Source organism: Callospermophilus lateralis, chromosome 5 (genome assembly GCF_048772815.1).
Source record: "Callospermophilus lateralis isolate mCalLat2 chromosome 5, mCalLat2.hap1, whole genome shotgun sequence".
In the NCBI taxonomy this organism is placed as follows: domain Eukaryota; kingdom Metazoa; phylum Chordata; class Mammalia; order Rodentia; family Sciuridae; genus Callospermophilus; species Callospermophilus lateralis.
The window spans coordinates 151,561,001-151,588,647 of record NC_135309.1 but is presented as its reverse complement, the minus strand read 5'-3'; the positions used below and the strand labels follow the sequence as shown (position 1 = coordinate 151,588,647).

General features: G+C 34.7%; 2 protein-coding genes across 11 annotated transcripts in view; one reads left to right on the top strand and one right to left on the bottom strand.

Annotated features, from left to right (window-relative positions):
• The first annotated feature begins 3,623 nt into the window (after positions 1–3,623).
• On the top strand, positions 3,624–14,405 carry Selenop (selenoprotein P). The gene is made up of 5 exons (XM_076857438.2): positions 3,624–3,696; positions 7,071–7,286; positions 8,255–8,467; positions 10,486–10,603; positions 12,948–14,405. The coding sequence occupies exons 2-5, from the start codon at positions 7,084–7,086 to the stop codon at positions 13,527–13,529; spliced, it is 1,116 nt and encodes a 371-aa protein (XP_076713553.2). The 5' UTR covers positions 3,624–3,696; positions 7,071–7,083; the 3' UTR covers positions 13,530–14,405.
• Ccdc152 (coiled-coil domain containing 152) overlaps positions 13,096–27,647 on the bottom strand; it is a 48,905-nt gene continuing 34,353 nt past the window's right edge. For 8 of the 10 annotated variants that reach the window (XM_076857440.2, XM_076857441.2, XM_076857439.2 and 5 more), the window contains 3 exons: positions 17,500–17,627; positions 14,918–15,001; positions 13,096–14,636 (listed from right to left, as the gene is read on the bottom strand). In XM_076857440.2, coding sequence (XP_076713555.1) covers positions 14,514–14,636; positions 14,918–15,001; positions 17,500–17,627 — 335 coding nt within the window. In that variant the 3' untranslated portion in view covers positions 13,096–14,513. Of the gene's footprint in view, positions 14,637–14,854; positions 15,002–17,306; positions 17,368–17,499; positions 17,628–27,647 lie in introns of those variants that run through there. The other 2 variants (XM_076857447.1, XM_076857446.1) reach the window with 2 other exon arrangements.

The following is a 27,647-nucleotide window of genomic DNA, read 5'->3' as shown; positions in this document are numbered from 1 at the left end:
GTATATGGTTTAGTGGTGGAGTGCTTGCCTAGCATGTTTGAGGCCCTGGGTTCAATCCCCAGCATCAAAAAACCAAAAACTTTATTTTTTCTTAAGCATCCTTTGGATTTTCAGAGGCTTACAATCTTTCAGTATAGATATTAAAACAATATTATATTTGGTACCACTCATAGAATGATATTTAGGGCAGCTTTTGGTACACGCAAAGAGAAGAAAAGATCATTTAAGTCCAAAGGCATCATTTCTCTGTTAGGAAAGTCTTCAATTCCCTTTGTATATTAAAATACCACTTAAACCAAAGAGGTTAATGTTTTACATGGGTGCTTTGTTTAATAATAATACTCTTCTACTTTCTAATATTTTGAGATATCAGTGTTTCATAAATGTTAATTAATGGAGGGATGCCATATACTCATCTGCTCTAGCTAATAAATTGATTATAAAATCATGGTTTATAGCCCTTGTCTCTTATATTATGGACTCACGGATTCTCTGAGCCCTGTTCTCCATAAAATTATCTATTGTTCATAAAAGCATGAGAATGCTTATTTTTAAAAGAGGCTTAAATATAGGCATAAGCATTCTGGGGACAAATGGTAAGGAGTAGAAGAGTGGCATAGGAGGAAGGCTCTAAGTCATGACTCCAGGGTTGAAAGTTGTAAGAGATGAGATCCTTAGGACAAAGTCACACTTGAGAGTCTATCAGTTGCACTGAGTAATCTTAATATCTGATTAAGTGCTGATGGCAGCAGCAACCTATCAGGAAGTTATAGTCATTCAAAATTATTGCAGCAATCAAGAACTAACTAGACAGTGCCTTGGTCAGGCTTGCTGGGTGCTGTGTAGGTGGGTAAAATTCAGATAAAGTAACTGTTGAACTTGCTTCAGTATATGCCAATCTTATTATGCCCACTCTATCTCCAGCTGGGTTCAATCTTCCTTTTTCTCATGTTGAAGGTTCCAACAGAATCTGTACTTATAGGCATCCTAGACACAATCATACTTCAGTCTGATTTTTTTTTTTTTTTTCCTGCTTACTTGTCTGTCTACTCTAGGAGATTTGAGGTCCTGGACAACAAAGGATATAGAATTTTTTACTGTTTATTTTTAAATTTCTGTAGTCCCCAAATTAGAATTGCATCTTACATAAGCAGCCAATAAGAACTTGTTTGTTTAATGGAATTTGATTTAATATCCAATCAATGTTTGCTTGAAAACTCTGCTTTCTTAAAAATGTTGAATGGTTCTAGGTCACCCAGCATAGAAGAAGCTAAGAATGAATTCCTTTCAAATCTTGCAAGTTTCCTTTCTCTTTTGCACTTTGGGGTTTTAGTCATACCCAATCGTGGACACATACACACATACACTCTTGGGTACTCTTCTTTGGAGCCAGCTGCACACTTGGCAGGAGTCCTTCTGGGGCAGGAGGCAGCTGCTAAGCTGGATGCAAAGGAAAGAGATGGTGAAATACTTGCTTTCCTGCAGCAGATAAACCAATATGGCTATTTAAATTTGTCAAGAAAATGAACTACAGAGAAGACTATCTGCTTCATACAAAGATTTTTTTTAAAAAATGAGCTTCTTTAAAAATTGAGTATGTATATGTTCAGTTTTTCTGAGGAGAAAAAATTAGTGTTTTAATTGAAATTTTTTGATTAATAACTTAATATTACTGCATTATAGTTATACATAATAGTGGGTTTGCTGTTACATATTTGTACATGCATACAATATACCAATATAATTTGGTCAATTTAATTCCCTTTCTCTCTACCCCTGGTAGGAAGAAATAGAGGAAGGGGTTCCTGTATTCTACTAGTGTCCCTTCTATTTTCATATGACTCCCCACACATCTTTCTCACACCCTTTCCCCCTTTCTTCCCCACATGAGAGAAAACATATAACCATTGACTTCCTGCCTTTGGTTTATTTTGCTTGGATTCTTAAAGGGACAAGACCCCAAAACTGCTGCTTGGTGAAAGAAAACAGAATTGAGCTTTTTAAAAAATGGCATCTAATTGATATGAAGTTTCTTTATAGGAAGGACAATATCTGAGCTTCTTTGTATTTTCTGCATCTTGTACAATAGTTATTCAGCAGATGGAAATCAATAGGGGTCTGTTTGGACAAAATGCATTGATAGTAAAAGCAAGGCTTACTTGAAAACTGTCACTCTCAGATGACATCATTTATCACTGTGCCTTGTCCTGCTAAACCAATAAACTGGAGTCACCTTAAAAGCAGTGAGAGGTGAAAGGGAAATTCCCACAAATGAGTGCCCCAAACTGTAAGAAGCACTAAACTCCAGGGTGATTAGTCCAAAGCATTTACATCTATCAATGCTGCAGCTTATCCTTGCAAGGAACAGTGAGTGAAAAGGTGTTTTACTTAGCTATGTCGGCAGTAAAGGGATCAGAGTTAATATGAGACTTTCAGAAATTTTGGCTCAGGGCTGGGTGCCAGTTTCTTTCAGTGTTTTGCGAACAATCTAAATACATTTATTAGTGGCTGGGAATGTTCAAGGTGTTGGCTTGGGCTTCAGCCTATAAAGAAAACACTGTAGCTGGCTGGAGGTCTCAGAGCATTCAAGGCATTCTGTAATTTTCAATCAGGACAAAGGTGAGGGAAACTGGGGGACCCTATCTCTACCTCATTCAAATGTGCCAGTTTATAATGGTTGCTGGAATGAGGTTCCCCTTTCTGAAAGAGAAAAAATTTTCCAATTTTTTTTTTTTTTGTAGGAAACTTGTATTTGTAAAGATTTCACATTAGATTCTTTAAAAATTCCATGGGACACATAGATCTTTCGGGGAGTAGGGATTCTTTTGAAAAAACTGTAATTATCAAGTTATTAATTATGAACAGTTATTAATTATATGGATTAATGAATTTCATTGTGATATGTCCATATACGAATATAACAGTGCTTTGATCATATCTACCCACCAGGGAGTAGGACTTTTGTGATAAAATGAGGCTTGGTTTTCTTCAGATAGGAGATTTTTTCTTTTTCTTTGTAAATGCAAAAACAAACAAAACAACAACATCAAAAAAAGAGCAGAGGTCTTCCTAGATCTCATAATGATCCAAGTTTAAAACACAACAAAACAGTCCACACTGTTCTTTAACAGCATCTGTAACAGTGAGAGACCAGAATTCTTTGAAAGAGCAGGGGAGTGTTCTAACAAAGTTCACAGTGTGTGGACTAAGCTAGCACCTTGTCACCACAAAGGAATAGGAAAGGAAAAAAAAAAAATTTCTTTTTTATTTTATAAAGCAACAGCACAACTTGCTGGCTCAGCAAATGTTTTTCCCTGTTGAAGTTTGGCAAAGAACAGGACTTGGGAGATCTTCTCCACCCTTAGTCCTTCCTCCCGCCCCCGACTGTACCATTACATCCTAGATACTGGGGTGACTGAAAAGGGCAGGGAAGGAATTAGTAAGTGTCAAACCTGTTCCCCTTTATGTACCACAGCACCTGCCACTTTTTAAAAAAGTAGATAATAATCTTAATCCGTTTGGGGGCTTTGTTGTGCTTGCAAGGTCACAGCACTGAGAGATTGTATTGAACTTTGAACCATAGCTGAGGGGTGAGGTAAACAACAGGGCTATAAATATCAGAGTTTCTTGCTGTGGCTTTGTGGAGCTGCGAAGCAAAGAGAAAGGAAACAGGCTTGTCTTGTCAGAAGGGGTTGCGTAAGTAGGAACTTTGTGTTTTCCAATAATTGATTCTTTTAGAGTTTGGGAAATACTTTTTGAGTCTGATAAAGTGCGTTTTTTCCCCCTTAGAATTGACTTTAAAAAATGTTGGTTAAAGGAAATAAACATAATAAAAAAGAAAAGGAACAAGAGTCTAAGTTTGGGTGTGGTAGGTGAAGTTCCTGGGGGACACAGTGTGGGCTTTCTTGTTGATTTCTGCTCTGCACAGCCAAGCGGAGGAAGATGCAGAAACCAAGCACTTTCACTCTGTGGAGTCTGGGATGTTAAGTAGGCAATGTCATATGATCAGATTCAAGTATTTCCTACCAAAATGCAGAGTGAGAAAAAAAACAAAAAACAAAAAAACAGGGCTTAAACACCAGCCCTGTGGATTTGAAGAGCAGTTAGAAATGTGCTCATTCTACAGCATTGTAAGGATATTGAGAACAGCTTCAGAAAAATGAAAAAGATAAGGGGGTGGAGAGACAAGAATAGACTCCATTCATAGTGCAGAAGTAGCCTCGTTCTTAAAGGAATTAAGTCATGTTTCAATCAGGGGTCTGTGAGTAAATTCAAAGTTTTGCGGGTTAAGTAGAGGAGAATGGGAGCCTTCAGGTAAAGGGGGGGTTCAGATGCTGTTCTGAGGTTCAGAAGGAGTGGAGAAAGTAGCTGCATATCCTTTTAGTGGGGAATTTTAAACAAATGTAGGTCTGCATATGGAGAACTAATTCCAAGTTTTATGATTGAAAATTGATCTGAAATTTATAACTACTTTCCACTTTTTATTGGGTCAGTTTCCAGTGAATCCAATTTTGTTATTTATTTATCCTCATTATTTTTACATAATCAACTGACAATTACAATTAAAATAAAAATTTTATTATGTAAAATTATTTTAAGCAAACAAAATTGAACAGCCTACTGATTGAAAAGACAGGGAGATCATAAAGTAAGATTTCTTTAATCCACCACCCTCTGCCAATGGCTTATTTTTTCATTAGAAACCCAATGAGGAAAAATCATCTTTTCATTCACAATTGTTATTAAGTGATTTGAAACTCTGTACTTTGTGGTAAAGTGAGTATCAGGTGCGATCTTTATAATGAATATTCTGTAACTACTGAATTTCTTTCTTTTCTGGTGGTTGGGGTCAAACTCAGGGCCTCACATGAATTTATTGCCTAGAAAAACCCGGGAAAATCTAGTCATTCTAATAAGAAATAAAACAGCTTAAATTATTCTGATGTTTTTGTTGCCATTCTAGGCATAAACCAAACAGGCTGCTATAGTTATTGCAAGGTGATCTATCTAAAACTGTCAATATGTTGCAGTAGCTAAAAGGTCACATTTCAGATTTGATAGAACTGGTTTGAATCCAGTCTCTCCTGTAACTTAACACCTGTGATTATAGATAAGACACCTAAACTCTCTCAGCCGGTTTCTTGAATTGCAAAAGGGATAATGGTGACATGATTGTTGGGGTTAACTAACATGATATGTAAAAGGGCTTAGCACAGTGTGTGTGTAGTTCTAGCAATGCTCAGTAAGTGACAGTGATTACAAGGATAACTGTATTATCATGCAAATACTACCTTAAATTTTTCAGACTTAGTTCAAACAGATCTTCTTTTTAAAAAATATTAGAATCTAAAAAAATATTAGAATATTGAGGCGGCTTGAAGTCATATATATTCTGTCCTTCATTAGTTAGGGTCTTATCAAGATATCATATCTAAGTTGGTATTTTGGGGCATTATTTAATGTGAAAGTTGATCAAGTTTTTTTTTAATTTATATATATATATAAATTTATATATATATAATTGAAACTATATATATATAGTTCCAATTAGTTATATATGACAACAGAATGCATTTGACTCATTGTACACAAATGGAGCACAACTTTTCATTTTTCTGGTTATACATGATGCAGAGTCACACCATTTGTGCATACATGTGCAGAGAGTAAAAATGTCTGTCTCATTCCACCAAGTTGATCAAGTGTTTAAAAATTCAGAGTATATCTGCCTGATGTATATCGGATTGAGCCTAGCCTAGATCATTCTGATTTAAAGGTTCTACTCTTTGTTGTTTTGTTTTTTTGGAAATGGGAATTGACTCCAGGGCTTTGTGAATGCAAGGCAAACAATTTGTCACTGAGCTACATCATAGTCCTCTACTCATTTTTTTAAATTCTGGGTTCACTCAAGGTTACTTATTGTTAGCTTCCTCCATTAAAAAAAAAAAAAGTGCTTTTTAATTGTAGATCAGTGCCTAAAACTGCATTGACTTCCCAGTTTTGGAATTTTGCCCTCATGTGTATAGGTTCTTACATCAAAATAAACTGGAATTACCTGTGTGCATTTTCTTAGGTTATTTCTGTTGAGTATGTCCATTTCCCCATTACTTTGCACCCAGTTTTTTGTTGTTGTTGTTGTTGTCACCTCTTAGCTGAGAGGGCTGGCCCTAATTGTGATAATATTTCTGGTCAGGCATTTAATATCTTCTCAGTTCAGAGGGCATCTTTTTTGCTGTCTTGTCCCAGGAGCTTCCTGAAAGTAGTGTAACCAATAAATAGACTAATTGAGTATAGTTTTAATGAGTATTAAATGGCACAGGGAGCAATGATCTGTAAACTTTCACCTGGGTCAAATTTTTTTACCTTTATATTTATCTTGGTTTTAATAGTAACGTTATGGCAGACAATCATATACCTGAAGAAATTCAAATCCTGTAATATTACCATACAGCTATACTTTAAGGATTAAGGAGTGAAAGGGAGTCATAACCAAGGTATTTATAAACATGGAAGGTTTAAACTTGAAGAGCTATAGGCTCACATGAGCCACATGCATGTTGGTATACTGCCCTCATTGCCAACTTTCTTCCTGAGATCTCTTTCAATTTTTTTTTTTTTTAATTTCTATGTAGAATTCTCTACTTACCCTTCTTCCTTAGATTGTCAGAAAGCAGAAAGAAGTAATCAGAACTCAGTGCATCTCAAATGAAACTCAGATTGTATTTGCAGAATGCTATACAAACGAGTCTAAACACAGTGTAAACGTGTATCTTCTAGGAAAGTGCTTGGCTGCCTGACCAGGCAAATTTCCATAGCATTTTTACTACAGTATCTCACTACACCTAATTGTGCTTTAACTGCCTCCCACCCCCACCTCTAGCTGATACCTTCCTCTTTATAGGAAGATTTGGTGCAGGGAGGCTCATTAAAATGAGCCAAACAAAATGAAGACAAAACCCACAGGCTAGGTATTTATAGGAAGTAGAATGATATACCTGCTGGATTTATATAATTCATAGTTAGAATGTTACATTATCTATGAAGATGATTACAGGTTTTCTCTTTTACAGGACAACCCCAGCAATGTGGAGGAGCCTGGGACTTGCCCTGGCTCTCTGTTTTCTCCCCTATGGAGGAACAGAGAGCCAGGGTGAAAACTTCATTTGTAAGCAACCCCCAGACTGGAGCATAAGAGATCAAAATCCAATGCAGAACTCCCACGGTTCAGTGACTGTGGTTGCTCTTCTTCAAGCTAGCTGATACCTGTGCATTCTGCAGGCATCCAGGTAAGGTAGTCTTTTTGTGGTTTAGAATATCTTTTTGTTTATTTTTAAAAAAATATATATATTTAAAAAAAAAATATATATATATAAAGGTACTGTGTCCTAGTATATATATGTTTTTAGTTGTACAAGGACACACTACCTTTATTTTGTTGATTTATTTTTATGTGGTGCTGAAGATCAAACTCAGTGCCTCACACATGCAAGGCAAGTGCTCTACTGCTGAGCCACAGTCCCAACCCTGACTTAGGATATCTTTAGGGAAAAACTATTAAATAAACACATATGTACATACACTAAAACATAACTGGGAACAATGTGTTTATTAAATCATACTTTTGGAAAAACTTTATGTGTTTAATAAATTAGAAGAGAGAAGACAAGGAGAATATACACCAAAATATTTGTAGTGACTTTTTGGTAGTAACTTTCTTGGCATTATGAATATTATTCCTTTTTGTAGACCTACATTTTATAACTTCCTACTCAATATGTGTTGTTTGTGTAATGAAAATGTTCTAAAACATACTCCTGATAATGGGTCAGTTACCAACATAAGCAGCAGAGAAGGGTGTTTTGCTAGAGTAGAATAAACACTACATTTTCTATCAAAGGTGTTGGGTCATTTAGCAAATCTATATCAAAATATTTGTAGGGTTATTCTGCAAATATTTATTGAGCAGAATCTCTGTGTCTGTAAGATAAATTTTAAAAATAGTCAGTTCATGAGGTTAATCTGAAGACTAAATGACTAATGTTTGTGAAAGCATTTTGCATACAGTTTTAACTAAGCACAAGTTTTAAATAATTCCAAAAATGAAAGTTTTGGAATCTTATACAATATGAAAAATATGGGTCAATCAAAATAGTAAGAAGGAGAGTTTTGCAGAAAAAAAACTGTGTGAAGAAAGAGAGAAGAAACTACTAATCCTATTAAATAATTTTCTGAATTTTTCCCCCAAATCTTTTAGATTGGAAGACCTGCGAATAAAATTGGAAAAAGAAGGATATTCTAATATTTCCTATATTGTTGTTAATCATCAAGGAATCTCTTCTCAATTAAAATACATACATCTTAAAAATAAGGTTTCAGACCATATTCCTGTTTATCAACAAGAAGAAAACCAAACAGATGTGTGGACACTCTTAAATGGATACAAAGATGACTTCCTCATATATGACAGGTCTGTATACACTCACACCTCCCAAATTAAAATATACCTACTTCCTTTGTATGTATTTATTTACACCAGACATGACAATATTTATTGTTAAATACAATGCCATATTTCAGTTCTCCTGTCATGTAATCTTTTTTTTTTAACATTTAGAAATAAAAACCATATCTTAAGTCTTTGAAACAGTTTCAACTTTTGATCTTTTGATGTTACACTCTGCTGGTTTCCCCATATCATTCTTCCTCCTCCTCATTCTTCCTCTGGCATTCTTCCTGTGTTTCTTCTGTGCATGTTTATGTTATTAAGAATGACTGAGATTTCTTTCTCCTCATGAGCAATTTCTGCATGAGCAATTTCATCTATCCCTTGACTACAATTATAACATATATTCTGATGATCCCGAATATATACAAAACTCAAGCACAATGACTAAACTCCAGACTAGAATATACACTTAATAAATGTTCACAAATATCTTAAATTCAAGATAATTATCTTCTCTTAAAACCTGCTTCTACTTTAATCTTTGTGAGAGTTATAGAAAGGGATGCTTTTGGGGAAAGATGTGGTCGAGCATTATGGCTTCCACTCCTTCCTCCTGCCAGTCATCATCTAATACGTTGTAGGACATCACAGACACCATCGTGTGTGGTAGTTTTGCTTCCATCTGCCCTTCAGAAAATGGTGACAGGCATGGGTTACTGACTTCTATCCAACCTTCCATGTTGGGTCAGTTGTGACTTTCTATGGACTCTAAATCCTCATTATATTTATCTCTTCTTCATAATCACTACCTTAAGTTACTTCCTCCGTGACTGTTCCTCTAGATTTTTGCAACAGTTCCTACTTGTTTTCTTTCTTCTTTAATAGTGATTTTACAATAAGACACTTCATTTTGTTTTATTTTCAAATACCCAATTTCAAAATAGGCCCATTTAAGGGTTGGTTTCTATATATTTGAAATGGCTTTCTTCAAGGAAAGGCAATGTAAAAGAGTTCATCATTCAACTAGTTGAAGTGACTATATATTTTCCCCATGAATTGGCATTCTGATTAAGTAAACAGAAGAATCCATTTGCACACCAGGCACAATTCTACTCTAAGTATTGTGTATATGAAAAACCACACTTTGTAGTCTTGTTTATCTCTAAATTATAATTTTAAGACAACACATTTGCATTTCTGAACTGTAAAGTGTGCTAATCATTTAAGCATCATCTGTACAAATATTCATTTGAATTTATGAACAAATAAGACAGTCATGTTTTGAGAGAAACTCAATGCATACAATACCTGCTGTAAAAATATTCTCAGTGGGTACTTTGTTTTCTTCTGGCCACCCACTGCCTAGGCCTAAGCCCTATGTGTCTTTTATTAAATACTTTTTCAATATTACATTTCCTTCTTTTAGGCCTTTAAACTTCTAACTTAGACAGTTATAAAATATAATACTTTGATGTTTGTATAAAGCCCTATATACTTACTGGGTAAAATGTGGCAAGAAAAATATCTGAACCTCACAATTTCTGAGAATTTGAGTTCTTCATTGTGCTGAAATTTTTGTTGCATTAGATGTATTTTTAAATAAATGTGCTAATGGCCAATTCTAGATCTTTTTATTATACTGTGATTTCTGGTTTGGAATTTTTGCTGTCCTAACCAGTTGCAAAACCTTATGTGGTTTGCATAGCTTAATTTATAAGTCAGTGTTTTGGGCTCTGTAGAATTTATGTCAATTATAAAATCATGTTTGACCAAGTCACAATGACTATACTATACATTTTGGTATAATTTAATAATAGTAATAATATATATAAATGCTATGATTAAACTTACTATAGTCTAGATCTGGTATATGGAACCTGGGAGTTCATTTGTAGATCCAATCCACAGAAATTTACTGAAGGTAAAGAATTTTAAGTTTCAGACCATGAAACCCATAATACCTATGCCAAAATGTGCTTGAGTAGGATCACAATACAAGAAAATATTGTAATAACATTGTGTTTGTCCTTTTTTTCTAGATGTGGCCATCTTGTATATCATCTTGGTTTGCCTTACTCCTTCCTAACTTTCCCATATGTAGAAGATGCCATTAAGATTGCTTACTGTGAAGACAGATGTGGAAACTGCTCTTTCAGGGTATTTTTCTCAATTATTTTTACTGGGAGAAAAGAGGAAATCTTTTAAGAGCTTATCAAAATAAGTTAGTGTTTCATAATCAATTATCTAATTAACATATTTACTGGTTTACTAAAAATATAATTTTGTAATTACATTGTTTTGCACACTTTTTTGTTGTGTAAAATATAACATATACTTTCAAACATCTTTTTTAGACCCATAATTCTGCCTTTAGCCAGAAGGGTTTTAGACAACAACAATCAATGTAGGTCACATATTTTAATTACCATCAAATGATATTGCATGAGTATAAATGTTCAAAAAATTTAGGAAACATATACAAAAATATTATTGTAGTAACCTGAAAATGTTCACATAAGAGCACAGTGATGGCAAAGCTTACCCAAGGCATTACCTGTCAAGGAATTGAGGCAAGATAACTACTTGATATACATCGAGGATAAAAGACTATCAGCTTTTCTGTGAAGAACTTATACTCTCTTCCCAGTCTGAAATTTTAATTATTTAATTTAATAGAAAGTGGAGTAAGTTTTCCACTCATTACCTAAAAGTGTTATGAGTAACACTATATTTAAATATTTTAACAAAAAGAATAAATAATAATATATTAACTAGACTTATTTTCTCTCTTATTGAACAGAAAATAATTCTATACAAAGTTTCCTTGATAGGGCAGACTGGCAGAATTTGAACTCAGGTTTAAAAACAATTCTTAATTTGATTTGTGCGTTGTACTTTGATTTTTCCCAGGTCTAAAGAAAGCCACCACCTTTCATTTTAACAAACAACTTAATTTAGTTGGTAAGGAGTACAATAGGATAATTACTTATTTGTCACTTTTTAATCCATTCATATACCATAATAATACTGTGATAGTTATTTTATGATTTTAAAGATGAGGAGACTGAGTAATGGAAATAAAATATTAACTCAATGTCTGATCTATGCTAATTAATAAATACCAACTACGTAGATTTCTCCTATTTTGGTATCATTTCTGTATTTTGTATTTGTGCAAGTGTCTGATAGTTATAAATATACCTAGATATATAGAAAAAAAGCAAAAACAATTCCTATAATATACTTAAAATTTGTGAAATTTATTTATTTATTTATGAATGCTTGGGATGAAACCCAGGGCCTTTTGCATATTAAGCAAGCACTCTACCACAACTCAACCTTATAAATAACATTTAAATAAGAATAATACACCATATGTATCCCATAGACAAATGAGATAGGAGTTTTTCTATTTCATTATTTCCTAGATGTCATTAATTATATAAACATTATTTGATATACTTTAAAAATGCTGCCAATTAAAGTACAACACTGTGTTAAAAAACCATCAATAGTAAGATACACTCTAATTTCAGAAATAGTAAAATGTGAAAAAATATGCACTGTAGAATCAGTCAGTAATTAATAGATTTTCTGAAACTAGATTAGTATTTGTCAAATCATTTAACACTTATTTTAAACATTTACTAAACTTTATAAGTTTAGAATCAAATACATAGTTCCCACTTAAAAGTGATTCATAAATAATCAGAAAGTACACCCTTTAGTAGATGTATGCTAAAAATCCAATAGAACTTGTAACTTCGTAACATTGTCATACCACTTAGTGATTCACTGGGTTCTCAAATTCATTTAGTAATATTTACAAATCAACTTTAGGTTGAGGTTTAATATTGCACTGTGATATCTGTAGGCCTAATGTATGTTTGTGGGTACACAAAACAATAATTTTTCAAAAAATGAAAGAATTAGTATGCATAATGAAAGATTATGGTCAGTGAAAAACAGGCAGTAACTTGCTATTTTCACCTGACAGAACTATAGCAGAGACACATTGGCAAAGCTTTGGTTAAGTCAAAACATTTCCTGCCATACACTGAAGTATGGAAAACTATAATTTTTGAGCAGAGTTTGTTGCCATTTTTTACTTATCAAAGAAAAACTAATTTGCTTCAGAAAACAATGTTAGATTAGATGTATTGTTGGCACAGATGCAAAAGGTTCCATGTAGGTCAACTGATTTTAGGATTTGATATTTGTTTTGATTTCATGGAAACTTAAGTTCTTTTAGCCAGTTTACTTAATTTTACTTCTCAGCTATACACAGTTTGGCTTTCTCTTTAAGCTTTTAATAAAAAAAGTCTAGGGGTCGAGACTAACATTAGACTCTTTTTCATTAATATAAAGCAAGAAACACAAAGTCAGCTCTATCCTAATTAACTAGTTGGAATCCCATGTATGTCAGTTCTACAAATAATTTTTTATGCATTCCTGCTAAATTTGCAAGCTTATTGATAAGTGATTTACAAATTTGTTACAGACTCTTGAAAATGAAGACTTCTGTAGAAATGTATCTTTTCCCACTGTGGAAAAAACAATTGAGGCTCTGCAGCCACATCACCATCACAACCATCAGCATCTTGGGAGCAGTGAGCTTTCAAAGAATCAGCAACCAGGAGCAGCAGATACTCCTTCAAACCCGGCTCCTCTAGACCTTCATCACCATAAAAAGCATAAGGGCCAGTATAGGCAGGGTAACTCAGAGAGCTGACAGATGGCAGGAAGTGAAGGTTTACAACTTTCACTTGCACAAAGGAAACTCTGCCAAAAGGGATGTGTAAATCAATTACAGTGTAAGTTGTTCAAAGATCCACAGGCAGCTTCCAGTAGCTGTTGCTGCCATTGTCGACATCTGATATTTGAAAAAAGAGAGTCTGCAATCACCTGACAGTGTGCTGAAAACCTCCCATCTTTATGTAGCTGACAGGGACTTAGGGCAGAGGAGAATGTCATTGAATCTTGTCAGTGACGAATGCCTCCAGCTGCCTGACAAAGAAGTCAGCAGCTTGATCCCACAGAAGTTGGCACCAATTGAAGCTGAAAAAACAAGGCAAAAAAGTGAAAATGACATTCAAACTAAATGTTTAAAATAAGATGTACTCCCCAAGCCGGTTTAGACACAATTTCATTTCCAGCATTTTTACAAGTCATATAATTAATAATTAGTGAACCAAAGCCAGGAATTGGATAATGTGCAAACAGAGAAATCTACTATACTGGTTTCTAAATTTTAAATTTTATGCCATAGAAATTTTGACCCAAACAATATTTTTTATTAGGAGGCAACTGAAAAGTGATTGCAGCTTTTGGTTAATATGTCTTTCTTTTTCTTTTTCCAGTATTCTATTTGCATTTATGAGAACAGAAACGTAAACTATGACCTAGGGGTTTCTGTTGGATAGTTAGTAACTTAGAATGGAGGAAGAACAACAAAGACATGTTTTCCACTTTTCTTTACTTATCTCTCAAAATAATATTATCTTTTAATCTTACATTTTTAACTGATTAAAACTTTAAAGAAAAAGGTGGATTCTTGTTAAGATCCAGAAATACTTAACACATGACTATTTTGCTAAGAAAATATATGTGACTACATTTTTAATATCTGCTTACTTTTTTGTATCTAATACTCATATCTTGATTTTTACTATCATCTACAAATAAAGGCTTTGTATCTTATTTTCTTTCTTTAACACTATATCATACTCTTCTGAATTTGAAGAGTATGATACAGTTATTTGGCTATCTTGAAAGACAAAATGGGAAAGAAAAGAATGTTGTCTATCTTTTAGACTTCCTAGAGTATGTCCATAGTCAATGATGGTTTAATAGGGAAATTAAACCCTCTAAACTTGAATTCCTTTATGGATAATACTGTTAAGCAAGAATGTAGTATGCAGATGGATGTGTCTAAATAAACTCAATAAAAAAGTTTAAAGTTGTTTTTAATTTTATTATTTAGGTAGTATGCTTATACTGAACATAGAAATAAATTTTCCATTGTCTTTAAATAAATTAAATAATAATAAGGAATTTATAGCTGTGCTCAAAACCGTCTACGCTTAAGGTGAGAATCTTTTTCAACAGAAAGGCGCTGCTCTAAATCACGAATGTTATTACGAAGAATTGCAATCTCCTTGTTTTTTTCTTCTTGAAGATGCTGAAGCTTCTAAATGAAGCAGAAAAAAAAACTCTCATTACAATTCAGAAATAATAAAATTTAAAACAAGAAATGAAAAACAAACTATACTCTGGTTTAAGCTTGTATTTAAAAAGATATTTTGAAAAGCTTATAACTTCAGTTTTGTGAGATTTAATGGGTAAAACTGGCATAAGGATACAAAAAAATCTGTTAAATATATTTAGATTAATATTAGGTAACTTTTATAGAAAAACATTAAGAAAATTTATTTTCTTAAATAATAGTCATGGGATAAAAATATCACATACCCTTCTGTAGATACTCTGTGGCAAAACAGTAGCATCTGTATATGATTTTGATTTGGTCTGAAGTCTTGCTAGTTTGGCATCAAACTGAATGAAATTTAAAAAGAAAGTTATTGAGAAGATTCTAGTTCAATAACTAAAATTAAATGTTTCTATAAATATAATTCACAATATCCTTTGACACATACTCTATAATTTAAGTGCATTCTTTTTTTAAAAATAAAATTTATTTATTTATTTATTTATTTATTTATTTTGTATTGGTTGTTCAAAACATTACAAAGCTTATGACGTATCATCTTCCATACATTTGATTCAAGTGGGTTATGAACTCCCATTTTTTACCCCAAATACAAGTTGCAGAATCACATCAGTTACACATCCACATTTTTACATAATACCATATTAATGACTGTTGTATTCTGCTACCTTTCCTATCCCCTACTATCCCCCCTCCCCTTCCCTCTCATCTTCCCTCTCTACCCCATCTGCTGTTGTTTAATTCTCTCCCTTGTTTTTTTTTTTCCCTTTCCCTCACAAACTCTTATATGTAATTTTGTGTAACAGTGAGGGTCTCCTTCCATTTCCATACAGTTTCCCTTCTCTCTCCCTCTCTCCCACCCCACTCATCTCTGTTTAATGTTAATCTTTTCCTCATGCTCTTCTTCCTGTTCTGATCTTAGTTGCTCTCTTTATATCAAAGAAGACATTTGGCATTTGTTTTTTAAGGATTGGCTAGCTTCACTTAGCATTATCTGCTCTAATGCCATCCATTTCCCTGCAAAATCCATGATTTTGTCGTTTTTTAGTGCTGCGTAATACTCCATTGTGTATAGATGCCACAGTTTTTTAATCCATTCATCTATTGAAGGGCATCTAGGTTGATTCCAAAGTCTAGCTATTGTGAATTGTGCCGCTATGATCATTGATGTGGCAGTGTATCCCTATAGTATGCTCTTTTAAGGTCCTCAGGGAATAGACCGAGAAGGGCGATAGCTGAGTCAAATGGTGGTTCCATTCCCAGCTTTCCTAGGAATCTCCATACTGCTTTCCATATTGGCCGCACCAATTTGCAGTCCCACCAGCAATGTACAAGTGTACCCTTTTCCCCACATCCTCGCCAGCACTTGTTGTTACTTGACTTCATAATGGCTGCCAATCTTACTGCCAATCTTACTTATTCATTCAAATTAAACTAAGTCAGGTTAAAAATTTTCATAGATCATTCTTACACACCAATTTTATTTTGAACAACACTGCATTATAATTCTTCCTTTCTAATTTAGTGTTGTGCCTCTGAGAACTTCTAAACTCTCCATAAAATTGTGTTCTGGTTTGAGGGGAGAAATGTAGTTATAACAAAGACAGATGAGAGTTCCATATATAGGTTAACAGCATACTTGAACTAGACTAATGACAAACCCTAGATAATAAACAAAATACAGACTCCCAACTGATAGTTTAAAAGTCAATGGTGAATCTTGAAACATGACCTATTCTATTTCAGTTGGCCATCCGTCCTCTTTATTGTTTGTGGGTATACTTAGTGATAAGCCAGCAGCATCAGCAAAGAACTTCTAAAATCAACGTAAGTCCCCTTTCTGCCATATTACACATATCACCTCATCAAGCACCCCAGGAATATACCAGTTTCTGGAAAATAAGCAGTACATTTTAACTAAGATCTATGAACTATCTTTTTTGTACCAGGGACACTTAAACACTGAGCCACATCCCATCCCTTTTTTATTTTGAGAAAGGATCTTGCTAAGTTGCTGAAGCTGGCCTTGAGCTTGTGATTCTCCTGCCTCAGCTGCTGGGATTAAAGGCATGAACCACCATAACTGGAGATCTTTGCATTCTTACAACATGAAGTAAAATGGGAGTTGAAGTGGGGAAGCATAATGGGATGGAAGAATATAGAAAGGAGACTGGTAAAATATAAAGAACAAAATTAAAGGACAGATATTTTGTCAAAATATCAGGATCTTTGAGATTCTGACATGTGATTAGCTTCAGAACAAGAGCTGGAGCCTCAGTCTATGAGATGCTGTGCTAGAAGTTCCTTAACATTTTTTTTTAAAGGAATTAGGTTTGTTTGCCTCTAAAACAGGTGTTTTTACATAAAACCTTACTGAAAAAAATTGTCTCTTTTTATCCAGATAAAGCAAAAATAATTTCTAGTTCGTTTACTACACTTCCACAATTTCTTCTGGAGAGAGAGTAATGTTGAAGATTAAAAACACTCTCCCAGGCTGGAATGGCAGTCTTATGAAGCTCATATATATTTGACTGTAAAATGCTGGCAGTCTTTGAGTTATCTGTTCTCGCTCTCAGAGGAAATGACATCCTCCCTGGAAACAAGAATCTTCTGAACAACTAAAGAGTCCACCTTCAGCTCCAGTGTTGACAGGCAGTGTGGCTGATGGTTGTATGTTGACTGAGCAGGTCCTCTGGTGAAGAATGAGCATAAAAGCAGAAGTGTTTTTAATTCTGAAATTTATCTCACTGTGATGAACAATAACTGAAGTATTGTTTAGACTAAGTAATATATCCTCAAGTTCAGTAGACTTTAAAATACCTACCTCTAGCTGTAGTTTGATTATTTCACTTTGTTTTTCCTTTTCTTGAGTTCTTAACTTTGCATTTAACTCTGATATTTCCATCTCCTTTTTCTCTATTAGTTCCTTGTGCTTTCCTTCATTTAATTCAACTGAATAAAACAAAAATCCATTCACTTAACATTTCAAAAATATTATATGCCTATATGTCTTAAAGTATTTAAAATGATTCACAAGAAAGTAAATTTTACTGTCTTATGTGTGGGATAGTTTTTACATATTTTTGTTAAGACCTTGCAAAATGTTTGAAACACAAAAGTCACTCATAAAATGCTTCTGAGTGAATAAGTTAATTTGTAATCTTATTCTTACTCATGAAATGCTTCTGAGTGAATAAGTTAATTTGTAATCTTATTCTTACTCATGAAATGCTTCTGAGTGAATAAATTAATTTGTAATTTGTGGGTATACTTAGTGATAAGCCAGCAGCATAAATAAACAAGAGATGCAGCAGTTAACAAGGCTCACAAAGCTTGGATTCCTAGGTCTAGAGAGCCTAAACTACTTTATGTGGTGCTGAGGATCAAACCCAGTGCTAGGCAAGCACTCTACCGTTGAGCCACAACCCCAGCCCCAGATCAGTCTTAAAACATACTTATAAAGATGGTCATCCCCTTCTCAGAAACCTTTAGTCGTCACTTTCCCTTTTTAGACTATGAAAGGGTCAAAGAATACAGGTCTAGCTACAGTCTTTCCCTTGCTGAACTTTTTTTGTGTAATGCCACATTTTTTTGTGTAATACCCACAAGGGTAGAAAATGGACTATTATTTATTAGCATGCTCCATATCTTCCTCTGTAAATATTTTGGTTTTTGTTTTTTCTTTGAGGCCCTTTTTCTCCTCTACTAGGAAATCTTATGCAAACTGAAAATCTAGGATCAGGGCCCTAGGATAAGTTCCCATCTTTTCCTGAGATGAGGTAAAGCCGAAAAGAATATATTGAATCATACAAAGTCCTAGAGAAATTGTTTGCCATTCAGTCCACTCTGAACCCATTATGTGCCTGGAGGCAGCATTGCTGAAGATTTGAATTTAGAGAAGTTATGATTAAAATAAAAACTAAAGCATGGAAATGGATTCCTCTTCAGATACTTTATTAGAGGATAGCCATATGATTTTCTTTATCCTAATTTCTTTGAAAGATTTTGTTATTAAGCTTACACTGGTCTTATGAAATGGTGTTATAGTTGAATGTGAGGTGTTCCCCCAAAGCTCCTGTGTTAATGCAGAAGGTGAAATGATTAGATTACAACAGTCATAACCTAATTAGTGGATTAAGCCATTTGATGGATTAACAATTTGAATGTACAACTATACTGGGTGCTAACTACAGGCAGTGGGGCATGGTTGGAGGAGGTGGGTCACTGAGGTGGGTGTGTCCTTTAGGATCACATCTTGACCCCTTGGCTCCTCCTTCTCTCTCTCTGCTTCCTTGCTGCCATAAACTGAGTAGCTTTCCTCCACCATGACCTTCCACTATGATGTTCTACCTCACCTTGGGCCCAAAGCAATAAAGTTGGCAGACCAGAGACTGAGACCTCTGAAACTGGGAGTTAATCCATTTTATTAGTTTTGTCAAAAACTTTGTGGCTCTGATCTTCATTGCTATATATTTGTTTACAATTTCACTAATCTGACATTCTTCTAATTTCTTTGAGTCTAGTTTGTTTTTTCCCCTAAACTCTTGATATAGTTAGATAGCTGATTTTTAGCCTTTTAAAATATTTGTATTTAAAGCTACATATTTGCCCATAAATAACTATATAAGGTTTTTGTTTTGTTTTGTTTTTGTTCTTTTGGGGGTACTAAGGATTGAACCCAGGGTCTTTTGCATGTTACATAAGCACAGTGCCACTACATCTCACACCTTTTTGTTTTGAGACAGGATCTTGGTAAGTTGCCCAAGCTGGTCTTGAACTTGCGATATTCCTGCCTCATACTCCCAAGCATCTGGGTTTATAGGTGTGTGTCACCAAACATTGCTGTACAAATTTTTATATGTAATGTTCTCTATATAATTCAGTTTAAAATAATTTTGAACTTCCTTTGAGATTTTCACCTTGATTTCCAGGTCATTCATAAAAAATTCCAAGAATATAGAGATTTTTCTAGTTATCCATGTTTTTTACCCAGATTACCTTAATTGCAATGGATTCAGAGAACATATTCTGTATGATTTCAGACCTATGTAATGTAGAAAAATTCACGTTTGAGTTAATGACACAGTCAAGTTTCTTAAATGTTCTATGCATACTTGAAAAAAAGGCATATTTTTAATTTACTGTTTATAGCATTTTAAATATGCCACTTGATATAAGTTAATTTTGTTGTTTAAATTTTCTATACCATTATGGATTTTGCATGTTTATATGTACTTTTTCTACCACTAAAAGAGGTACCTTCAAATCTCTCACTATTGCTGTGGATCTGTATGTTTCTTTTATTTCTTTTAACTTTTGTTTCATATATTTAAAGCCCTGTTAATTGGTGCATAAAACTTTAGAATTGTTGTATTTTTTCTTGTGAATTTAACATTTTATAATTGTGAAGTATTCATATTTATATTTAGTATTTTTTTTCGACATCTTTTCCTATACTTCACCAGGTCATCAAAGTTAATGGAGATTCAAGAAAGATGTAAGTTTCAGTTTGTCCTAACTCTTTCTTACTTCACATCTAAGTTATCTTCTGAGTACAGGTCTTTCTTGAGAGCTTGTTTGGAGGTTCTAGCAGGGGAGTACAAATACTCATAAATTCTTGACTGAAGAACAGTCCTCCTCTATTAGGGAAGGTCCTCCTCTTTGAATGAGTATACAGCTTCAGGAGAGATGCACATGGAGCAATGAAAGAGGAAGGGGAGACCTGCTAAGTTGACCCTGGCAATCAGTACGGGGACAGATGTCACAGCAAAATCACCTTCACATCCTGTGGGCAGGTCTTTCCATAGACTTTACCACTAGTCCTACATACTTTACTACCTCTCCATAGACTTTATTGCTAGTTTTAGTCATCTCTGTTTTAGTCAGCTTTTTCACTGGTGTGACTAACATACTTGATGGGACACAATGAAAGCAATTTTAAGAGGGAAATTCATTTCCTGGAGTTCATTCCTCAAAAAAAGGAAAAACCAACAAATAGATGATCTCACACTTCATCTCAAAACCCTAAAAAAAGAAGAGCAAAACAACAGGAAATGTAGCAAAAGGCAAGAAATAATTAAAATCAGAGCTGAAATCAATGAAATTGAAAAAAAAAACAATTGAAAAAATTGACAAAACTAAAAGTTGGTTTTTTGAAAAAATAAATAAGATCGACAGACCCTTAGCCATGATAACGAAGAGAAGAAGAGAGAGAACTCAAATTACTAGCATACGGGATGAAAAAGGCAATATCACAACAGACACTACAGAAATACAGAAGATAATTAGAAATTATTTTGAAACCCTATATTCCAATAAAATAAAAGATAGTGAAGACATTGATAAATTTCTTAAGTCATATGATTTGCCCAGATTGGGTCAGGAGGATACACACAACTTAAACAGACCAATATCAATGGAGGAAATAGAAGAAGCCATCAAAAGACTACCAACCAAGAAAAGCGCATGACAGGATGGGTATACAGTGGAGTTTTACAAAACCTTTAAAGAAGAACTAATACCAATACTTTTCAAGTTATTTCAGGAAATAGAAAAAGAGGAAGCTCTTCCAAATTCATTCTACGAGGCCAATATCACCCTGATTCTGAACAGACAAAGACACTTCAAAGAAATAAAACTACAGACCAATATCTCTAATGAACATAGATGCAAAAATCCTCAATAAAATTCTGGCAAATCGAATACAAAAACATTAACAAAAAAATTGTGCACCATGATCAAGTAGGATTCATCCCTGGGATGCAAGGCTGGTTCAATATATGGAAATCAATAAAATGTTATTCACCACATCAATAGACTTAAAGATAAGAACCACATGATCATCTCGATAGAAGCAGAAAAAGGATTCGACAAAGTACAGCATCCCTTTATGTTCAAAACACTAGAAAAACTAGGGATAACAGGAACTTACCTCAACATTGTAAAAGCTATCTATGCTAAGCCTCAGGCTAGCATCATTCTGAATGGAGAAAAATTGAAGGCATTCCCTGTAAACTCTGGAACAAGACAGGGATGCCCTCTCTCACCACTTCTATTCAACACAGTTCTCGAAACACTGGCCAGAGCAATTAGACAGACGAAAGAAATTAAAGGCATAAAGATAGGAAAAGAAGAAATTAAATTGGCACTATTTGCAGATGACATGATCCTATACCTAGCAGACCCAAAAGGTTCTACAAAGAAACTTCTAGAGCTAGTAAATGAATTCAGAAAAGTGGCAGGATATAAAATCAACACGCATAAATCAAAGGCATTCCTGAATATCAGCGACAAAACCTCTGAAATGGAAATGAAGACAACCACCCCATTCACAATATCCTCAAAAAAAATAAAATACTTGGGAATCAACCTAACAAAAGAGGTGAAAAATTTATACAATGAAAACTACAGAACCCTAAAGACAAGAACAATTTTAAGAGAAGGAACATTTTCTTGAGGGCTCACGGTTTCAGAGGTCTCAGTCCACAGAAGGCCAGGTCCATTCCTTGGGGCCAAACAGTATAGCAGAGGGAAGCAGCTCACATGATGATCAGTAGGCAGAGACTCCACTTGCCAGATATAAAATATATACCCCAAAGCCATGCCCCCAATGACCCACCTCTAGCCACAAACTACCTGCCTTAAATTACCACTCAATTAATCCTTTAAGGGGATTAATTAATTGATTGGGTTAAGATTCTCATAACCAAATTATTTCTCTTCTAAACCTTTTTGCATTGTCTCACACATGAGTTTTTGGAGGGTACCTCACATCCAAACCATAACATTCCACACTGGCCCTAAAAGCTCATGACCATCTCACAGTGCAAATACATTTTGTTTGTTTCCAAGAATCCCCATAGTCTCAACAGTTCAAGATTGCCCAAAAGTTCACGTCCAAAGGCTCCTCTGATACTCAGGGTAAGCTTGCATTGTGAGTGCCTGTAAAAATCAAAAGTGATGTACATGTATGCAATATATAAAGGTAGAGAACAAACACTTCCATTCACAAAAATAAGGGCATAGAAAGAAGGGATGAGAACAAAGGAATACTGAAATCCAGCTGAGAAAAAAAGACCTGTAGCTTCACATCTGGCATCTGGCACACATGGCATGGTGATATTCAGTCCAAAAGGCTTGTGTAGCTCTGCCTCTTTGGCTTTGTTGATTGCAACTCAAATGGCCTTTCTCGTGGCTTGTCTCAGATTGATTCCTGCAGCCTTCCCCAGTGGACATTCCACAGAACTGGCGTTTCTTAATCTTGGGGGTCTCCACTGCAGCTTTGGCTCCTCCTCACATCTCCATGTTTTGCCCTCTCAAGGGGTGACTACAGGGACTCCAACTCTGCTGTACTTTGCCTGGCCTCCCAACCCTTCCTTTGAAATCTTGGCAAAAGCCTCAATGACCTTTTTTTTTTTTAATTTTTATTGTTGGTTGTTCAAAACATTACATAGTTCTTGATATATCATATTTCACACTTTGATTCAAGTGGGTTATGAACTCCCATTTTTACCCCGTATACAGATTGCAGAATCACATCGGTTACACATCCATTGATTTACATATTGCCATACTAGTGTCTGTTGTATTCTGCTGCCTTTCCTATCCTCTACTATCCCCCCTCCCCTCCCCTCCCCTCCCCTCTTCTCTCTCTACCCCCTCTACTGTAATTCATTTCTCCCCCTTGTATTTTTTTTCCTTTTCCCCTCACTTCCTCTTGTATGTAATTTTGTATACTCCTGAGGGTCTCCTTCCATTTCCATGCAATTTCCCTTCTCTCTCCCTTTCCCTCCCACCTCTCATCCCTGTTTAATGTTAATCTTCTTCTCATGCTCTTCGTCCCTACTGTGTTCTTAGTTACTCTCCTTATATCAAAGAAGACATTTGGCATTTGTTTTTTAGGTATTGGCTAGCTTCACTTAGCATAATCTGCTCTAATGCCATCCATTTCCCTGAAAATTCTATGATTTTGTCATTTTTTAATGCAGAGTAATACTCCATTGTGTATAAATGCCACATTTTTTTTATCCACCCACCTGTTTTGGTACCAGTACCATGCTGTTTTTGTTACTATTGCTCTGTAGTATAGTTTGAAGTCTGGTATCGCTATACAGCCTGATTCACACTTCCTTCTTAGCATTGTTTTTGCTATTCTGGGTCTTTTTATTTTTCCATATGAATTTCATAATTGCTTTCTCTATTTCTACAAGAAATGCCACTGGGATTTTGATTGGCATTGCATTAAACCTATAGAGAACTTTTGGTAATATTGCCATTTTGATGATGTTAGTTCTGCCTATCCATGAACAGGGTATATTTTTCCATATTCTAAGATCTTCTTCTATTTCTCTCTTTAGGGTTCTGTAGTTTTCACTGTATAAGTCTTTCGCCTCTTTTGTTAGGTTGATTCCCAAGTATTTTATTTTTTTGAGGATATTGTGCATGGAGTGGTTGTCCTCATTTCCATTTCAGAGGATTTGTCACTGATATACAGGAATGCCTTTGATTTACGCATGTTGATTTTATATCCTGCTACTTTGCTGAATTCATTTATTAGCTCTAATAGTTTCTTTGTAGACCCTTTTGGGTCTGCTAGGTATAGAATCATGTCATCTGCAAATAGTGATAATTTGAGTTCTTCTTTTCCTATCTTTATGCCTTTAATTTCTTTCGTCTAATTGCTCTGGCCAGTGTTTCAAGAACTATGTTGAACAGAAGTGGTGAGAGAGGGCATCCCTGTCTTGTTCCAGGTTTTAGAGGGAATGCCTTCAATTTTTCTCCATTCAGAATGATGCTAGCCTGAGGCTTAGCATAGATTGCTTTTACAATATTGAGGTATGTTCCTGTTATCCCTAGTTTTTCTAGAGTTTTGAACATAAAGGGATGCTGTACTTTGTCGAATGCTTTTTCTGCATCTATCGAGATGATCATATGGTTCTTATTTTTAAGTCTATTTATGTAGTGAATAACATTTATTGATTTCCATATATTGAACCAGCCTTGCATCCCAGGGATGAATCCTACTTGATCTTGGTGCACAATTTTTTTGATATCTTTTTGCATCCAGTTCGCCAGAATTTTATTGAGGATTTTTGCATCTAGGTTCATTAGAGATATTGGTCTGTAGTTTTCTTTCTTTGAAGTGTCTTTGTCTGGTTTAGGAATCAGGGTGATGTTGGCCTCGTAGAATGAATTTGGAAGTTCTCCCTCTTTTTCTATTTCCTGAAATAGCTTGAAAAGTATTGGTATTAGTTCCTCTTTAAAGGTTTTGTAAAACTCTGCTGTACACCCATCCGGTCCTGGGCTTTTCTTAGTTGGTAGTCTTTTGATGGTTGCTTCTATTTCCTCAATTGATATTGGTCTGTTTAGGTTGTCTATATCCTCCTGACTCAATCTGGGCAGATCATATGACTTAAGAAATTTATCGATGCCTTCACTATCTTTTATTTTATTGGAGTATAAGGATTCAAAATAATTTCTAATTATCTTCTGTATTTCTGAAGTGTCTGTTGTGATATTGCCTTTTTCATCCCGTATGCTAGTAATTTGAGTTCTCTCTCTTCTTCTCTTCGTTAGCATGGCTAAGGGTCTGTCGATTTTATTTATTTTTTCAAAGAACCAACTTTTAGTTTCGTCAATTTTTTCAATTGTTTCTTTTTTTTTCGATTTCATTAATTTCAGCTCTGATTTTAATTATTTCTTGCCTTCTACTTCTTTTGCTGTTGTTTTGCTCTTCTTTTTCTAGGATTTTGAGATGAAGTATGAGATCATTTATTTGTTGTTTTTTTTTCTTTTCTTAAGGAATGAACTCCAAGCAATGAATTTTCCTCTTAGAACTGCTTTCAATGTGTTCCATAGATTCCGATATGTTGTGTCTGTGTTTTCATTTATCTCTAAGAATTTTTTAATTTCCTCCTTGATGTCTTCTATAACCCATTGATCATTCAGTAACCTATTGTTCATTCTCCAAGTGATAAATGATTTTTCCTTACCTCTTTTATCATTGATTTTCAGTTTCATTCCATTATGATCAGATAAGATGCATGGTATTATCTCTACTCCTTTATATTGTCTAAGAGTTGCCCTGTGACATAATATATAATCTATTTTTGAGAAGGATCCATGTGCTGCTGAGAAAAAAGTGTAACTGCTTGATGTTGGGTGGTATATTCTATATATGTCAATTAAGTCTAGGTTATTAATTGTGTTATTGAGTTCTATAGCTTCCTTATTCAACTTTTGTTTGGAAGATCTGTCCAATGGTGAGAGAGGTGTGTTGAAGTCTCCCATGATTATTGTATGGTGGTCTATTAGACTCTTGAACTTGAGAAGAGTTTGTTTGATGAACATAGCTGCACCATTGTTTGGGGCATATCTATTTATGATTGTTATGTCTTGTTGGTGTATGGTTCCCTTGAGCAGTATGTAGTGTCCCTCTTTATCCCTTTTGATTAACTTTGGCTTGAAATCTATTTTATTTGATATGAGTATGGACACTCCTGCTTGTTTCCGAAGTCCATATGAGTGATATGATTTTTCCCAACCTTTCACCTTCAGTCTATGTGTGTCTTTTCCTATCAAATGCGTCTCTTGAAGGCAGCATATTGTTGGGTCTTGTTTTGTGATCCATTCTACTAGCCTGTGTCTCTTGATTGGTGAGTTTAAGCCATTAACATTTAGGGTTATTATTGAGATATGGGTTGTTCTTCCAGCCATATTTGTTTATTTATGTTACTAAACATGGATTGTTTTCCTCTTTGATTATTTTCCCCCCTTTACTGTACTACCTCCCGCTGTTGGTTTTCATTGATATTTTCCATTTCTTCTTCCTGTAATATTTTGCTGAGGATTTTTTGAAGAGATGGTTTTCTAGCTGCAAATTCTTTTAACTTTTGTTTATCATGGAAGGTTTTAATTTCATCTTCCATCCTGAAGCTTAATTTCACTGGATACACAATTCTTGGTTGGAACCCATTTTCTTTCAGTGTTTGAAATATGTTATTCCAGGATCTTCTAGCTTTCAGAGTCTGTGTTGAAAGATCAGCTGTTATCCTGATTGGTTTACCCCTAAATGTAATCTGCTTTCTTTCTCTTGTAGCTTTTAAAATTCTCTCCTTATTCTGTATACTGGACATCTTCATTATAATGTGTCTAGGTGTGGATCTCTTATGATTTTGCACATTCGGCGTCCTGTAGGCTTCTAGGATTTGGGATTCTGTCTCATTCTTCAAGTCTGGGAAGTTTTCTAGTAATATTTTATTGAATTGATTGCTCATTCCTTTGGTTTGGACCTCTATACCTTCCTGTATCCCAATGACTCTTAAGTTTGGTCTCTTTATGTTATCCCATATTTCTTTGATGTTCTGCTCATAGTTTCTTAACAGTCTTGCTGAGCTGTCTATGTTCTTTTCAAGTTGAAATACTTTGTCTTCATTGTCTGATGTTCTATCTTCTAAGTGTTCTACTCTGCTGGTAGTATTCTCAATTGAGTTTTTAAGTTGGTTTATTGCTTCCTGCATTTCTAGGATTTCTGTTTGTTTTTTATAACCTCTATCTCCCTGTATAGTTGATCTTTTGCTTCTTGGATTTGTTTATGTAATTCATTGTCAAAATGATCTTTCATTGTCTGATTTTTCTGTCTAATGTCTTCCTTGAGACTCCAGATCATCTGAAGCATGTATATCCTGAATTCTTTATCTGACATTCCATCTGCTGCAGCTATTACCTCTTCTAAATTTGAGTTGACCTGCATTGCTTGTGGTCCTTTCTTTCCTTGTCTTTTCATACTGCTTGTGTATCTTTCTGCTTGGTGAAACTGTTGTGTTATTGAATTTCCCCCCTATATATTTATATTAGTCTTGTATAGTTGAAACGTCTCCCTTGCAGGGGCGGGCGGCGGCTGTGCTCCTCCTCCAATTGGGGTGATCTGTCTACCCCGCTGACAGGCCGCTGGGCCTGTTCTTTCGGTGGTCG